General features: G+C 38.4%; 1 protein-coding gene across 1 annotated transcript in view; it reads right to left on the reverse strand.

Annotated features, from left to right (window-relative positions):
* Positions 1-259: 259 nt before the first annotated feature.
* The window catches only part of LOC121957465 (CUB and sushi domain-containing protein 3-like), a 446,534-nt gene continuing 430,311 nt past the window's right edge, over positions 260-16,482 (reverse strand). The window contains exons 64-72 of the mRNA XM_042506041.1: positions 14,559-14,632; positions 11,572-11,683; positions 11,289-11,468; positions 8,895-8,954; positions 6,654-6,812; positions 5,346-5,482; positions 4,827-4,914; positions 3,097-3,232; positions 260-2,462 (exon numbers count right to left, since the gene is read on the reverse strand). Coding sequence (XP_042361975.1) covers positions 2,303-2,462; positions 3,097-3,232; positions 4,827-4,914; positions 5,346-5,482; positions 6,654-6,812; positions 8,895-8,954; positions 11,289-11,468; positions 11,572-11,683; positions 14,559-14,632 — 1,106 coding nt within the window. The 3' untranslated portion in view covers positions 260-2,302. The remainder of the gene's footprint in view (positions 2,463-3,096; positions 3,233-4,826; positions 4,915-5,345; positions 5,483-6,653; positions 6,813-8,894; positions 8,955-11,288; positions 11,469-11,571; positions 11,684-14,558; positions 14,633-16,482) is intronic.

The raw sequence follows: 16,482 nt of genomic DNA on the forward strand, positions 1-16,482 counted from the left end.
TCATGATTGCCTCAGTGGGAAAAGACAGTGATGGTGAGAGAAACTTCACGTTACACAGGAAATTAAAATGAACCAATTTCATGTTACAAAGGAACCAAAATACCGTGTGACTTCTGTGAACAGCACATAGTTGTAATATCTTTTAATCTGATATTTATTTCTTTTTTTATTCTAAAAACTCTCTGCTATAATCTGTCTTTTCCCAGTCGCCCGCCCCCCCCCGTGGGAAATATATAGCACAAAAATATAGGTGGTGAATGCTCCCGAATATATATGCAATAGATTTACAGATCAGAAGATTCTGCAGCAATAACAAAGAAAGAAGATAAGCACTCGCAGAGTGCAGAATTACAGTGGAGCTGTGTCCACAATCGTAGGGCTACAACCCTGTTTGTCTTTCTTTTAGCCTGTCTGTCTGTGTCTCCTGTCGATCAGCCCGTCTCTGTCTGTCTATAAGCCTGTTAATCTGTGATTAAACCTTAAATCTGTCTGTGGAGTAATGGACGATGGTCTGCAACAGTCTTGAGACCCTGCTTGTCTTCAACCCGTCTATCTCCTTGTGTGTCCAACTCTTAATACCATCTGTCTTTCTGTCTCTACAGATTTGTGTAAGTGTGTACCTGTCATCTTTTCTGTCTGTCACTCTTGCTGTCACTCTCTAACCTTTCTCTCTGTCCTGTGTTAGTCCGTCTCTCAGTGGGTAGACAGGTAGTGTTCCTGTAAAATGTGCTTTAGTGCCAGAGCTTTCTCTGTTTCTTAAAGTCTTTGTCTTTGTTAGTCCATCAGAGTCCTCTGTATCCATTCAGCGTTGTTCTCATCAGAATCCATTTGAAATTCACAGGATCAGGAACATCTCTCCTCAAGGCCATATTCTGTCTGATCTGATTCATTATGTAGAGGCGAGGCTGACCTCTCTCAGCGGTTGATTCCAGGTTAGACAGGCTCTGATTGGCTGTGTTAGGATTTTAAGATCTCATCTTTTCTCCTGATGACTCCCTTAGTCCACTTCCAGTTCACTTAGGGGTTGTCTCTGTCTCCTCGGCCCCCCTCTCTTATCCACTGGATGTGAAGGAGCAGTTTATCCATTAGATGAGTCAGTCTCTTCTCATCTCTTCTATTAGCGCTGGCCCCCCTTTAGACTCCTTTTAGTTTTTGCTTTGCTCTAATCCCAGTTCAGTTAGGATTATAGCTCCGTCTCTAGGGCTGCCCTTATCCTTTGCTTAGGAGTTAGTCTCTTTCCAAAGCAACTTTTGCTACTGTCTGCTAGCATTAGCCATTTAAGAGTCATAGTAAAGGACAAGGGACTGGTTGTACCAGCCTCTGGTTGACACTGAGACAGGAGGATGTCCTGTCCTGGATGTTAGGGTGTTGTATTCCGTGGTCGTTTTAGAAATAGGCTCCTATTCACAACTAATGGTCTGCTGGTGACAGCGTCTTCTACTGTCAGTTTTGAACCCAGATATTTAGAAACAGTTCTTTTTGCTTCACAGTGTCTTCTGTGACATCATCCTCTGGGTGTCACACTTCCCCATCTGTGACCATTTTTCTTCTGTGATCCTCACAGTGCGGATTTGCTCAGCACAGTTGGGGAGACAACGTGGTACAAATGAAATCAACCCATTTTTGTAGTGCAGTTTATCTCCATGATGTATAACCATGGCCGAGAGCACTGATGATGTGCTCTCCCTCTCACCGGGCAAGGAGAGCAGGTCCTTCTCTCCGAAGCTCTGTGTGAAATACAAAACTCAGCATTGGGCTGTGATGACATATCAGGATAACCGATGAGCAGGTCATGGCTTAATCATTACTACTGTTATTAGAGACAGTGAGCGGGGTTAAATAAGAGGTCTAAGTATAAATTTCTGGGTGAAATGATAAAATATCCATGACCAGCTGAGTCTTGCGGTTAGAGATGGATATAATAATTGGTATAGTTTTCCATTGGGTTGCATCCTTTTCTTTCACTTGAAGTCACATCTCACTGTGGGCTCACGGTCCGTGTTGCATCCGTCAAAGGTCACAGACAACCTTGTCTTCACATTTGTTTAAATTTCACCTGCAGATACAAAATGCTTTTAGGAACCAACTCCAGATTTTGGTTTCAAGTGGACAGTTTTCCCTCTGCTCGGGGAGCTTAGGTTTCTGAACTGGGACTGAAGGTCTTTAGTAATCAATGTTTCGACCGTGTTGCCGACGGCGAGGTTTGAGTCGAAGCACACGGCTTTTCCCCTCCACAGCCTCGCGCCAATTGTGGTCCCATTAGATATCTTAGTCATTGAGTTCAAGTGAGGATAATCAATCCTCAGACCATGGTGCAGACAGTATTTAGATTCGGATCGAATCTAACAGCCTTCCCCTCCACAGCCTTGGCATTGGTGTTGTACATGGGGTTCTCAAAGGCAGCCTGGCCGTTGTTGTTTTCATGGACTGAGCAGCCTGTGTACTGTGTTTTTGGTGTTGTTCTGTGGAAAAGCAAAAACAACAGTTAAGAACATATAAATACAACATTAGAGTGGTAAAATAGTTCTAATTGCCTATTAATATTTACATAAATGCGTAGCCAGTGTACAATAGTGAATGCAGTCTTGGGAGAAGAGACATAGTAAACAAGCTTTAAGTAGGATTAGAGAGAGTGTTGTGCTCTTTAGGAAGCCTAGTGAGATTCCAATCAGCCCATCCAAAACTAATTCCTTCAGCAAGCTTTTTCTTGAGATATTAACAGCAGAACAGAAGTTATTTGCATCTGTTAACAATGTGAACACCAGTCAATTGTGCTTAAATCATATCTCGGAAAAATCAAATTTAACACTTCCTAACCAGAGTTGTTGTGCGGCAGAGTTTTGCAACAGACAATGACTTGACTTTCTCTCTGCACCTCAACAACCAGAGCACTGATGCAGCTCCTGTTTTCATGAGGCAGACAGCTTCTTAAAATGTTAATAATGTCATTTAACATTGCTGTATGACAATAATAAAAAAAAAAAATAAAAAAAAAAACAGAGGTGAACTATCAATGCAGTGACAGGAACGTATTCTTTTCTTCTGCTGAAATTGAACAGAAAGACACTTAAAAGTGACTTTTTTTTCAGCACTTACCTTTGTTTGTAAAGATAGAAGCCAAAGCCAGTGAATATTAGAGCGAAGAAAGGCACCAGAATAGCGATAGCCACAGAGCTGCTGTTGGTACCAAGCTGAGGGGGAGGCGAGTTCTGACTCTCCGACATGTTCAGACCTGCGACATACAAGGAGATGCATTGTAATTATTTACTTCATTGTAATTATTTATGACTTGCTTCAAGGAATGCGTCATACCAAAAATGACTATTTGTATATCGACCCATTTAACGCGCTGTGTTATATTAAAATTTGTGAATAAAACTGTTTTTCTTGTATGGCTCTGGTGAACTAGGAATCCAAATAACAGGTTAGCCTTTAAATACTGCAATATTATATCAAAACATTTGTATACACAACTCATTCAGCATAATCCCAGAGTCTCATTTATCCAGTCTTATGCTCAGTACTTCCCAAACAGACAGTGGCTCTGAAGAGAACCTTGATTTTCATTTTCCGTTTAGTTTCTTGTCAGAAAGGGCTGTCTGCTAAGGAAGAACTGAGTATACGACTGGATAAATGGGACTTGGATTATACTCGTTGTAAGAGAGTTTTTAAACAGATATTTTGGTGTAGTTTTTTGGTTGTTAAACCCATGTTTATGACTGAAGTTCATCAAGGATGTTCTCTGCTTTTGGATTCTTGTCTTCGTGAATTCACAGTAACATGGGATGAGTGACTTACAAATGATCATGTGGGGAGTTAAGTGTTCTTTTCACCCTTTGAAACCTAAGCAATTGGCTTGATTTCTTTCAAATCTTGGGAAGAAGACAATGAGCAACAAAAAAGAATTGGCCCAAAATTTAGCATGAAATTAGTAAAAAGTATAAGAAAATTACTTGAAAAAGAAAGAAGTGCTTACAGAATTATAATAATTTTGTGACACAATTTTAAATATGTAACTATGTCAATGAAAATGCAGTTTTTCCCTAGCTTCTTTCTTTTTTCATCTAGACATTTGTCCCCAGCTTATTAAAAAAATTTTCTAAATCTACTAATTTCTTGCAGTTTATGAAACGTCTATTACCAAGTTGCTCAGGGCCTTTTATCCCATGTTTTAGAAAGAAACGGCACCAATTTGCTCAGGGTTCAAAGGTTTAAATACTTGTCAAAGGTGTCTGGGCAGCACAAGGAAAGTGATGTTGCTCCAGGTTTCAAAGGGTTAACTTCAGAGTTAAGTCAAGTGCCACTTTCAGTGTTACTAGTTAAAGAAGTACTGTGCGGTATGCGTGGAAGTGATGCTGGTAACTGTCAAGGCCTACACAGGATTTGCATTTATTACCAAAGCAGGTGCAACAGTGGATGCTGAAGTATTACGTTTTTTTAACACTTGCAGAATGTCCATGGACTGAAGAAGCGGTCAGATCTTGTTAAATTTGTTGTTATACCCAAAATGTTTTTGGCCAGTCTGTTTTGGCGTTACTGCAGATAAGTTGCTGGTAACTTAAAGTGAGGAGCAGCTTTCAGCTCTATTTAATGGAGATGTCTGCCAGCTTTTGCTCTTTGTGAATATGTGTCCACTGCAAGGCTGATCCAGCACTTGCAATAAGGTCACTGTTGCCGGCATAGAAAAGCTCCCTGATCACTTGTGGGGTTAGTGAGGTTCTTGCAGGGAGTCCATACGATTTAAAAAAAAAAAAGTATAGTCCTAATTGACTTTTAAGAAACCCATCGATTATGTGATGCTGATATTAAACCTGAGAGAGAGTTACCCAGTCTTTGCAGTCCAAATTGTCCGTAGTCTTTTCCCTGAATGAAACCCTGGAATACGTAACTAGAACCATCAGGTTCTGCCGATACCTGAAGAGGAAGAGAGGAGATGACAAAGAAAAGGATAAAAACATGGGACAGGTATAGAAATATGATAGGAAGACTGGTTACATTTTGTATTTGTGTAACACAGAAACCAATAAATTCAAGACATATTTCTGAGTTAGATTATTAATGTAAAAATCTGACTGACAAATACCCTTAGCTTTGCTTAAACACCATGCCAAGTTAAGAGCAGTGAAAAATATTTCACTCTGAATGATCTGAATGAAATGTTTCACTGTGCTGTATTAAATTGCCTTAACAAAAAGAGGTTAGCACATGAAAACTGTCCATCTTGTAATTTTGATTAACTAAAATAAGAAGCATTTCTTATGTGACACTTTGTTTTAACCTCTCTAATTTAATCCCGCTCAGCTAAATCTAATTAAGTATATTGCTCTGTATCCACTGAGACTTACAAATCCATCCATGGTCCAGGAGTCATCTATGATTTTGGCTGGAGAGATGGCTGAATCTTTGAGCTGGTTTCCCTGGTTGGCATAGTTCACCTGGTACATCAGCAGTAACAGCCTGGCCTCAGAAGCCTTGTATACTCCTAGAGAGGACAAAATACACAACTGGTTTGCAATATAACAGAGAAAAAAACATCTGAATATAATGCATGTGTGCATTTTTGTCTTTTCCCCCTTAGTGCATCAGCAAGATGCTTAAATCATGTCTATCAAACAATAAAGTAATCAGAATGTAAAAGACTGTCATTGTCATGTTATGCCATTGTAATTGTCTAGAAAGTGCTGCTGATATGTACTTTATATGTCACACTAGAGGCAGACACTGTTGTGTTATACACAAATCATGCCCCTTTTGCTTCCACGATGCCAGCATGTTCTCTAAAAACACACACTGGAGTAACATGATGGCGCTGTTGTTCTATTCTGTGTAAATGCAAGGCAGCAATGTACTTCGTAGTGGCCCTATGGCTTAATCTCTGTGTAAAAAGGCTTTGCTTTATGCTCAGTTTGGTTGAACACCTCCTCACTCCAGCGTCCCACTTAATGCGCTGACCTAAGATTGATATCGTCTTCTTATTTGACTCTCAGGAAGAGAGAAAAGATGTGCATTTCTAAAATGTTGAACTACTCCAATAAGTATGTGCTCAGGTCAGTAAAACCTGACATCTTAAAAGAAATGTTAAAAGGAAAAAAAATAATCAAGTTGAATGCCACCGGGCCCTGGCCTTTCGGTGCCTGCGAGTGCAGCTTTAGCTGTTATTGATCTACAGTAAAGCTGCTTCTTTAAGTCCACAGATGCATGGTAAAAGTTTGATATGTGCATGGTTTTGTGATGTGGTGTTTATGCTCTCTGCTAACTCCAGGAAGCAATTCTAGCTTCAACAGGATTTGTGTTTTAATAGGGTCTTAACCCCCTGCTGACGCTGTTGTGGGACCCTGGGAGGTCTGTGTGTGAATAAGTGCTTGTGTGATTTTTGTGGGGGAAATATAGTAATGACATTAAAAAAGAAGCAAAGTAGCTCCAGGAAAGTAGTGAAATCTAGACACCACTAGAAAAGAAACAATGATTCAAAGACTCTCACTGAATGTGCCGACGGTAGGAGCTCCATAATAAACAGAACAGCAGGAGTTTATTTAGTGTTTTACAAATGTACTGTAGAAGAATGATGACACACAGTGTGACTGTGACATGTGCTGCCATGTAAAGTCACATATACTGTACTGTATATGTACAGTATGCATATTTTAACATGCCTGATAGGAGCAGCTCCATGTTGCCGTTGCTAAGGGAAACATTGACTCTCCCTGTTGTGGAGTTGAAGCTGGTGATGCTCAGTGTCATAGGCTGCTTCCTCCCACGGTAATTATAGGAACCTTTCCATATGTAGTTAGGAGCAAAGACATCATCTGGAACTATATAAGAGAAACAAAAAGAAGAAAACAGATTAGTAGAAATAACATGATGTCATATAACAGATAACATTTTTATAGCTTTTCAATATAGTCAACAATCTCAAAACTCGAAAAATGGTCACAACTTACACCACTCACTTACAACAGATGATATGATATCTGAATGTGCATGAACAAAAGAGAATCAGCCGCTTAAAGGTGCACTCAGTGATTTTAATCCAATACACATTTTGTCAAATTCAGAGAACATGTACACATGGTCTGCTAGCTCAAGTCAAGTGCTCACACACAGCCCTGACTCTGTAAATGGGAGACAGACAAAGTGGATCCGACCTTGGCACATAACACTATTTCAGCCAATTGGCAACAGGGGGCGTTTGTGCTGGTGCACAGGTCAGAGGAAAGGCCGTGGATATAGAAAGAGAGAGGCAGCGGAAGCGGAAGGGACAATAAATCAGGCACATGATTTATTTGTTTAGGTGTTGAAATATCAACAATCTTTCTCCAGAGTTACTGACACCACCTTCAACTGCTTATTTTTTGTTGTCTGACAAGGTTTAGTCTAAAAAGTGCAATCAGTGAGGGCTTAGAGGTTATAAGTTTAGTTAAAGCTACAGTTGGTAACTTTTATGAAAATAACTTTTTGTTATATTTCCTGGAACTGTCACTCCATCCCTACACTATGAAGCAGATAATCTGTGAAATAATCTGCCCATCGTGTCAGCTAGTGAACTGTGGTCAAACTGCCAAAGTAGGAAGCACTTATCAAATATGATCAAGACTCTGTTACTGCATTGCCTATTCTTCGCCTCAAATGTTTTCATAAGGGTAATTTAGTGTACTATTTAGCTGCAAAATGACGTCTGCTCCAGCTGGTGGGCAGTACTTGGGTTTCTCTGGACATTGTCAACATGGTGGCTGGGTCATAAACTTTCTCATTTTATATATTCAGTCCCAGTATATATATATATATATATATATTTATATATTTATAGTCCCAGTATATATATATATATATATATATATATATATATATATATATATATATATATATATATATATATGTGTGTGTGTGTGTATATGACTATATGTCTATATGTATATTTATATATTTATTTATTTATACTTGATTGTGTGACTAAAACCTCAGGCAAGTATTCTAGTGTATTGTAAGCATTAATCATGTATGACGCAGCATAGATTCTTATAATGAAAACGCATTACGATTTACTTAACACTAAAAATTAAACTTAATGATAAAGCATACATTATTATAAATGCATTCATACCTCACTTTTCATAAAATATACAATGATACTTATGATATTGCATGGACTGTTATAGCATACCATTAGTCCTTACTACAGGTGATTGTTGATGTGTGTGTATAGGTGTCTGTTGGTATTTAAAATGCATCATAAGCCCTATCAATTGTCCTTTAGTTTAGAACTAGTCAAGAACATCCATAAGACACTTGATACTTAAAATTCATTATACGTCACATCTTAATAATGTCTTATCATTGTTGATATAGTGCAACATAAAGCATTATATGAGTTCATGAGTGTAGTCATAAAGCATTTCGAATGCATTATAATTCACTACGAATACCCCCATAATGCATTGCAGATGTTATCTCCATAGAAAGTGTTACTGAGAAGTTCTAATAAACGTATTGTAAAAGAAAAAAGTAAGCAAATAGAAGTTGGGGTTGCTTATAACGCTAAATATACTGTAGTATATAGTATATATGTGTATACTACATAGTATATATGTAGTATATGTAGTATATATGTGGTGCATTAACATTCACAGAATCTGTCAGTAGATTGACTGCAAATAATTATAGGACCTTGTGCGTACAGTACAGTTGCCATAGAAGCCCCTTCATGTAACGTGACTCAAAGAGTTATTCAATTACAACAGCATAAGACACAACAAAACAGAGCAGATCTGAAAAATAGAGAGCTAAACAAAGCACAGAGAGAAGCAGAACATCACCGAAGTTAATTCACCAAATTATTTAGAAATATGATGGAAATAACACATTGGATTATTGGAAAAGACTGTAATAGAACTGACCGTTTAGTTTGGGGCTGGGAGTTCCTGTTGCTGGTTTCACAGGTTTCTTCTTCTCTCCAGCTACACACACACAAGAGAGACAGACAGTGAAAGATAATGTCCCATTAAAACACATGAGGAGAGCTGCAGGGACATAGTATGAACAGATATTAAGAGGTTTTGGTTTGCCTCTTGTTTAACTTATCGGTCCATCAGCTGATATCTTAGGACAAGTGGTGAAATGTATCTAAGTACATTCACTCAAATACTGTGCTAAAGTACAAAGTTGAGGTACTTGTACTTTACTTGAGTCTTTTCTTTTCATGTCACTTTATACTGTTATATTTAAAACATATTGTACTTTTAACTTTACTACATTATCTGAAAACTTTATTACTTTACAGATTAATGCTTTTGCATAAAAAATGATGAGTTTATAAAATATAATGTTTTGTTTGAAATTAAATTACCTGTTTACAAAAGTACAGCTACAATGATTAGTTGATTAATCAGTCAGTCAGTTGACAAAAAAATAATTGCCAACTATTTTGATGAACATTCTTTTACTAATTTTAAGTTATGTGGGTGATTTTTTTCCTTTAAAAAATAATTTTAAGTTTGTTTATATATATAGTATAGTGTAGTGTAAATACTTTTGAGTTTTAGGGTGTTTTTCTATTGTTTTTCAATAATTTTGAGTTTGGGGGTCTGGGTTGTTGTTTTAACAAATTGAGTTTTTGGGGTGATTTGTTTGTTTGGGGTTTTCCATTTGGATTTTTCTGCATTGGGTACTTTTACTTTTAATACTTTTACTTTTAATACTTTAAGTATTTTTTTCCAGAATATATTTACTAACTGTTACTTAAGTAAAAATTTCAATGCAGGATTTTTACTTGTAAAAGGGTATTTTCACAGTGTTGTATTCATACTTTTACTAAAGTAAAGGATGTTAATACCTTTTCCACCACTGCTTAAGACACTATGCAGAAGAGAGTGCACTTAATATAACCAAATCAGAATGCAGTGTTGGTAACTATTACTGACACATGCGCTTGAGTGACAAGTGTGTTAGCACGGGTCACTCAAAATGAGCCTCTTCAATGGTTATTTGTAGGGAATGCAAATACAGTGCATGACCAATAATTGTCACGCATATTGGATCCTTTTAAAAGCAGCCTTAAGACACTTTGAGTTTGACCATTCAGGGCAGCTTCTATCATCACTTCAAGATGCAACCATTGTTGCCAAAAAGTCAAGGCAAGCAAAGTCAGAGGGTATTTGTCCTCCATCTCAAATTGGATCAGAGAGTCCACCAATTTTAAAGGCCGCGTGGGGTCAAAAGGGTCACGGCCTCGGTGGAATGACTGCAAAGTTGCAGCTTGCAGTTTTTATCTTGCACAGAGGTGGGTCCACAACTTCATCTGTTAGCTTTTCCTAATGAATAAGACAAAAGCTCAACTTTAAAAAAAAACAAAAAACAAAAATCAACATGTACATCTCGGGGACTGTACACCTTGCTATTTGCAACGGTGTTGACAAACATTTCTGTGATACAACAGAGGAGCAACAAAATTGACCTTGTGGGGAGAAATTGTTTTGTCTACAACTCTTTCCAAGGCCAGGAGGGCAATTTCAATCTCCACTTTCAAGCCAACATGGACGAGAAGTCCTTCAAGTGCTCAGAAAAGCGGAAATTTAAACATCAACAATTCCATTTGCAGCCAAGCAAGCTCCATCTGCTAATTGTGTGACACGAGTGAAAGCTCCAGAGCTGCTACTAAAAAGGACATTATGCTGAGAATGTTTTGGCAAGTATTGATGTAGTTTAAGTGCTCCCTAATGGAAAGTATTCTATATGAGTATATACAAAGTCAGATAAAGGGTCAAAAGATCACAAGCGCTGCATTGATGACATATTCATCACAAGAAAGCACTGGTGGACTTGAATAAAACAAAACAGCAACAAAAATAAACAAAGGGCTAGAAATTTCACTCAGACTCCTACACCACAACCAGCATACAAATCACTACTCTTCCAACAATTGGTACAAAAAGTATGAGGAGAAATACAACCTAGTTTTACAATCCTCAAAAATAATTTTTTTCAGTGAAGCTGGAATTTTATGTAAGGAGACACAATACTTAAAGATTTTGGTAACCTGATGATAACATAAGATATTTTAACAAGATCTGTAAGCTAGATCACAGTTTAAAGGGATTGTTGGCTGCCAGACTAGTGACCAGCCCACCAGGAAATTTCACCCTACTCCAGATGGCCAGTTTGCCCCAGTATGCGTGCTGACAAAGTGTCCTTAAGCAAGACATACTCAACCACTATTCACTCACACTCATTTTTTTCAAGACAAGATCTATAATGATGTAGCAGTCACGTATAGAAAAGATTTATTTTCTTACCTCGACATATAGGCATCTTTCCTGTCCAAGTGCCGTCACTCTTGCAGACTCTGTGCTCAGAACCTCCCGCCAGGAAGTAGCCATGCTGACAGCTGTACACCAAGGTGTAGCCAAAACCAGGCAGATCCATCCCCACCACGTCCACATGGAGCGGGCTCTCAGGCTGCTTACAGGCATGGGCTGGAGGGCGGAGAAGACATTTGTTCACTGGAGTTAGAGTACTGACAGGCAGAGGATGGACGGGCAATAAGTTTGACAAGATGATGGGATGAATGTGTCCTACGTATGCACTCAGGTTGTGTTCCGCTCCATGTCAGATCAGGCTGGCAGGTTCGAGAGGAAGAGCCCTGAATCAAATGACCTGGCTGGCACTGAAATGACACCACGCTCCCCACCTGTAGAGAGGGAGAGAGAGAGAGTGAGAAAGTGAGACCAAAACATGCTCTCAAACAGAGACAAGGATAATGAGTTTTATCCTTTTCTGATATACACAGATGTCTTCACGTTATTACAACAGATGAATAAGTGTTGCACATACTTGACAAATACCACACACAATAAAACACAAACAGAAATGTAGGTGATTACTGTGCAATGACTACGCAAGTGCAAATGCATGCAACTGTATACTATGACTATTTAAATTAATATCGGTTTTCCTGAAAATATTGCTCTAAGTACCAAAATAAAAACGGGAATTTAATATTACAGAAACTAATAGAGTGGCCCAGTGATAATGCTTTTCTGTAGGTTGAAGTAGAAGTTAGCTTTGCCCTGGTTCCCTATACAAAAAGACAATGAGATTTTACCATTGGATTCATGGCAGAAAATAAGCTCTGTGGCAAACAAACATTTATGATACTCACACATTTTGTTCAGCAAGATAATCTCCACAAATAACAACTATTTTTAGGATTTTTGAGGCCTAAATGCAATTGCCAGAAGTAAAAAGTTAATGTTAGGCTATACAGAACTACACTAAGGTTGCATGATATAACCACCAAAACAAGGCCGTAAAGCTGTGTTAGGTGTGGCTCGGCGCGATGATGTTTTGTCGTCTCATTTAGACACTTGTTAGCAACCACCTTTTTTATGACACATAAAAGCTTCAAATTTCATGTGTGGGGTGTTTACGTAAGTACGTAATGTCGTAGACCCAAAACGTGAAAGTCTCTGAGGTTCTGATTAACCACAGATCTTTTTTCAGGCTTCTAACCCATGGACTTCGACACAAGAGAACCAGAGTTGCTGAAATGTTAACCAACATCCGGGTTTTAGTACTCATTAATGGGGCTCTCTATATAGTAGTTATTTCAATCCAACCTGCTCATCATGTTTAGAAGTCTATTAAGTCTATCTTATTACAAGTCTATCTTATTACTCACATTACAGACAATGATGAAGTTTAAAGAGTAATATTTTGCTGTAATCATTATTCTTCTCTCCTGTCGACACAGGCTATGAAGAAATCCCTACATAATGCAACTACACTTCAAGAATTAGGGAATAAAATCCATAGTCTACATTCTGTTTGGAAATGTTTTCCAAGTTTTAGCCAAAGAAAATATGAGACTTCAGCAGTTTGTCAAATCAAGTAGTTATCTAACAACATTTCAGTAATTTCAGCAACATTGTCTCTTTGTTTGCAGCGTTCCTCACTGAGTCGCAGCGGAGGGGTACTAGTTGCATGTAGCTTTGTTGCCATGACACAGCACCAGCAATAAGCCTACACACAGCTGCCTGACAAAGATGCCCACTCATTTTGACCAACTCAGACAGAGCTGCACAGAACATGAACTGTAAATTCTGCCCTTCCTCTTTTACAGAGGGAAGTGGCTGGAGAAATTATTATTTTAGCTTAATGTTTATTCGTATCGGGACAAGTATCATAAACTGATGCCATATGCCACAGCATTTATAGCTGGAGTTAATTTGCAATGCCTGTCCCAAGACAGGCCTTCAAAGTATATATAAAACTGAACAAATACACCAGAGAAAGACAGCTGTTAACTGATAAAATCAATTATATAAGGCATATGAGTATCTTGTCAATATTAAAATTAAGGGATCAAAATTAAGGGAAAAAAATGTAGTCTTGGGGCATCCTGATGGCCGTGATGTTGAATATGTTGATGATGTAATCAAAACTTCCCCAGTTTGGTTATAGCTGGGGATCTCTGTTGCATTTTATCCCCCCACTATCTTTCTCCTCTCCGTTTCTGTCTGAAATTACATGTATTCAATTCAGATCATTTTGATCAAATTTGATTTGATTCAATTCAATTTGATTCAGTTCAATTCAATCCAATCCAAATGAATGTTGTTTATATATAGGGTTCTCACACATTTTTATGGACAACACTTCAGAACGTTTTCATGATTTTTCAAGTCCCTGTAACCATTATTTTCTCTTGTGCAATGTTTGTTCAAACATATGATATGAGATTCAAACTCTGTTCAAACATAATTTCATCTTGTGGGCATACCTGAAAGGAGAGACGAAATGCAGGTAAAAAAAAAAGGGGGAAACCTAAATGATGGTGAACAAAACTGATGGATATTAGAGCTATGCTGCATCATCAGCTCTAGAAAATAAACATGACTTTATGTTACATTACATAGTAGGTTATCCATGGAAGATTACTGTAACAACTTCATAACTTCACGAATTTACATAACTTTTCCAAAACTTTCAATATTTTTCAATAAGTTTTCTTTTCAAATAAGGTTTCCATGCCCGTGGGAACCCTGTAGATAGCCCAATATCACAAATCACAATTAGCTTCAAAGGGCTTCTCAATATACAGCTTTCTTATGTCCTTGAACCCTTACAGCAGATAAGAAAGAACTCCCTGAAAAAGCACCCTTTAACATTAAAAAATTGGACAAAACCTCAAGAAAAGCAGCTAAGGAGGGAACCTTCTACTAGGACGTATGCAAATTTAATAGATGTCATATGTACAGAACAAACCAACATGATAAAATAAGGCTGTAAATAAGAATTATATTCAGAATGAGTCTGCAGAATAACTTCCCCATTAAAAAAGTTTGACATATTTAAAAGTCCAAGTTGACGCCTTTAAATGTCTTGTTTTGTCTGACCAACAGTTTCCAAAGATTTCTTCTTCTGGCTGCTTTTCTCTCTGTTTCCTTCCTTTCTCTTTCTTTGTAATTTGATAGATGCTAAACTGCATTGTACCTATCACTGGCGCCACAGAGAGATATTCTATATTAGTTACCAAGTTTCCTAATATAAGTACACATTTTTACCTTGAAACCGTAGGTCCGGTTTAAGGAGCCGTATCGTGGTGTCCCGGGGTTATCACAGCTGGTTTTGGTTGGTTCTGAAAAAAGACAGCACAGGCATGGAAGTAATTACACACAAAATCTAACAGAAAGATAAATTAGCAGTAGCATTATATGTCCTCCCTCAACTCTCCTTTCCTCTCCTCTGTTGTCATGGTAACAGCAGGGTGTATATCCAGAGTGGGACAGCAGGGGGCAGTAGTGTTTTACCAGAAAACGAAGCCAGTTTTGAGGGACTGTGTGTGTGTATGTGTGTGTGTGGCAGGAACATCAGCATGTAGAGCACATCCTGACGCAGAGCTCGATTCAATACAGCTTCCGAAATGACAGATTCACTCTCCAGTCCTCTCTCTCTCCCGCCTCTACCTCGCTCTCTCTTCCTGTACCTCTCTAACTGCCCTCTCTCTCTCTTACTGCTGTCTCACTCTTCCTCTATTCCTTTAACTGCTCTCTTCCTCTCTCTTTCTATCTTTCCATGTCACTGTATCTCTCTCCCCCCTCGCCTCCCCCCTTCCTCTGTCTTATTTAAAGAGCAGGCTGCTTCAGCTCAAAACTCATTCTGCTTCAGTCACAGAGTAATACGCATCACACGCTAACATACAGCTGCAATCACACACTAATAAATCACCTGAGTGTACACACACACACACACACACACACACACACACACACAAAGCACAGCAATGAACATTACATTCTCACTTCACCTCCATCACTGCGATGTTTGTGTGTGGGCTCGTGTTTGTTTCATAGTTTTAAAAAACAAAGAACTGAAAGATTCCCCTTCACACGCAGCCCACTTGTGCTGCAACTTCTACTTTTCAGTAGTTATACATTAAGTCTTTACATCAGTGAAGTAACACTTCAGAGGGAGCCCCGCTATTTTTAGATTGTCTATTTCACAAGGAACATCTGACTTTATAGTGGCTATAAAGTTCTGTATGCGCGTCTTATCTGCTGCTACGAAGGAACAAAGAGTCAAGCGTCTGTTCGCATTACAAAAGCTCTCATTTATTGCAATTCATCACCACACTTGATGTTTAAGCACCTGCTCTGAGTCAGACATGTGAAGTGGTGCTCTAAACATCACGTGGTGTTGAATTGACCCAGTGGGACCATTTGTAATGTGTGCTGAATATCCGTCTCAATTTCTTCCTAATCCCTGGATAGCGGCGGCTTGTTTGATGTTGGATGTGGATGCCCATTTATGGGCGCTTTTAACTAAATACTGTAAGTTACAGCGTGTACTGGTGTCTTGATCATGAGCAAGCACTTTCTCTGTTATTTCTGAAAAAGGGGGTTCCTATATAAAATCCCTACTTGTTAGACCAGAGTGGACATAACTCATTGAATAAACTACTTGAAAGATTATTATTTTTTGCCTTAATAAGAACAATAATAATAATAAGTACAATGAAGAGTGGGAGAGGAGACGATGCTCAGGTTGTACTCTAACACGGGCCGCTGCTAAGGACTAATCTATCAGGTGAGTGACCAAAACACTCACAATGTTAAGTGTTTAAAAACTTGAAAATTTGGATTAATGTCTCACAAAATAGGCTCGTGCCATTTGGTATATTGGTGTATCGATGATTGAAGTGTTTTTTTTTTCTACGCCAACACTGATGTCATTTCATCTAACATAACTATCAGAGTTTAGATGTTAAAAAAAATTTTTAAATCTCTCGAATCTGTTCTCTACTGTGCATTTAGAAATATTTATGGTGGAGCAGCATGTCCGCCCACTGAGCCTTGTACCTGCAAGAGTGACAAGTGAATTTAAAACTCTTAATTACAAACCAGTTTGCCATCTCCTCTTCATCGATCTGACACCCTGCAACTCCATTTTCCATAAACCAAAACTGTCTCCGGGCTCCATAAGAGTAGT

This window comes from Plectropomus leopardus, chromosome 18, assembly GCF_008729295.1.
Source record: "Plectropomus leopardus isolate mb chromosome 18, YSFRI_Pleo_2.0, whole genome shotgun sequence".
NCBI lineage: Eukaryota > Metazoa > Chordata > Actinopteri > Perciformes > Serranidae > Plectropomus > Plectropomus leopardus.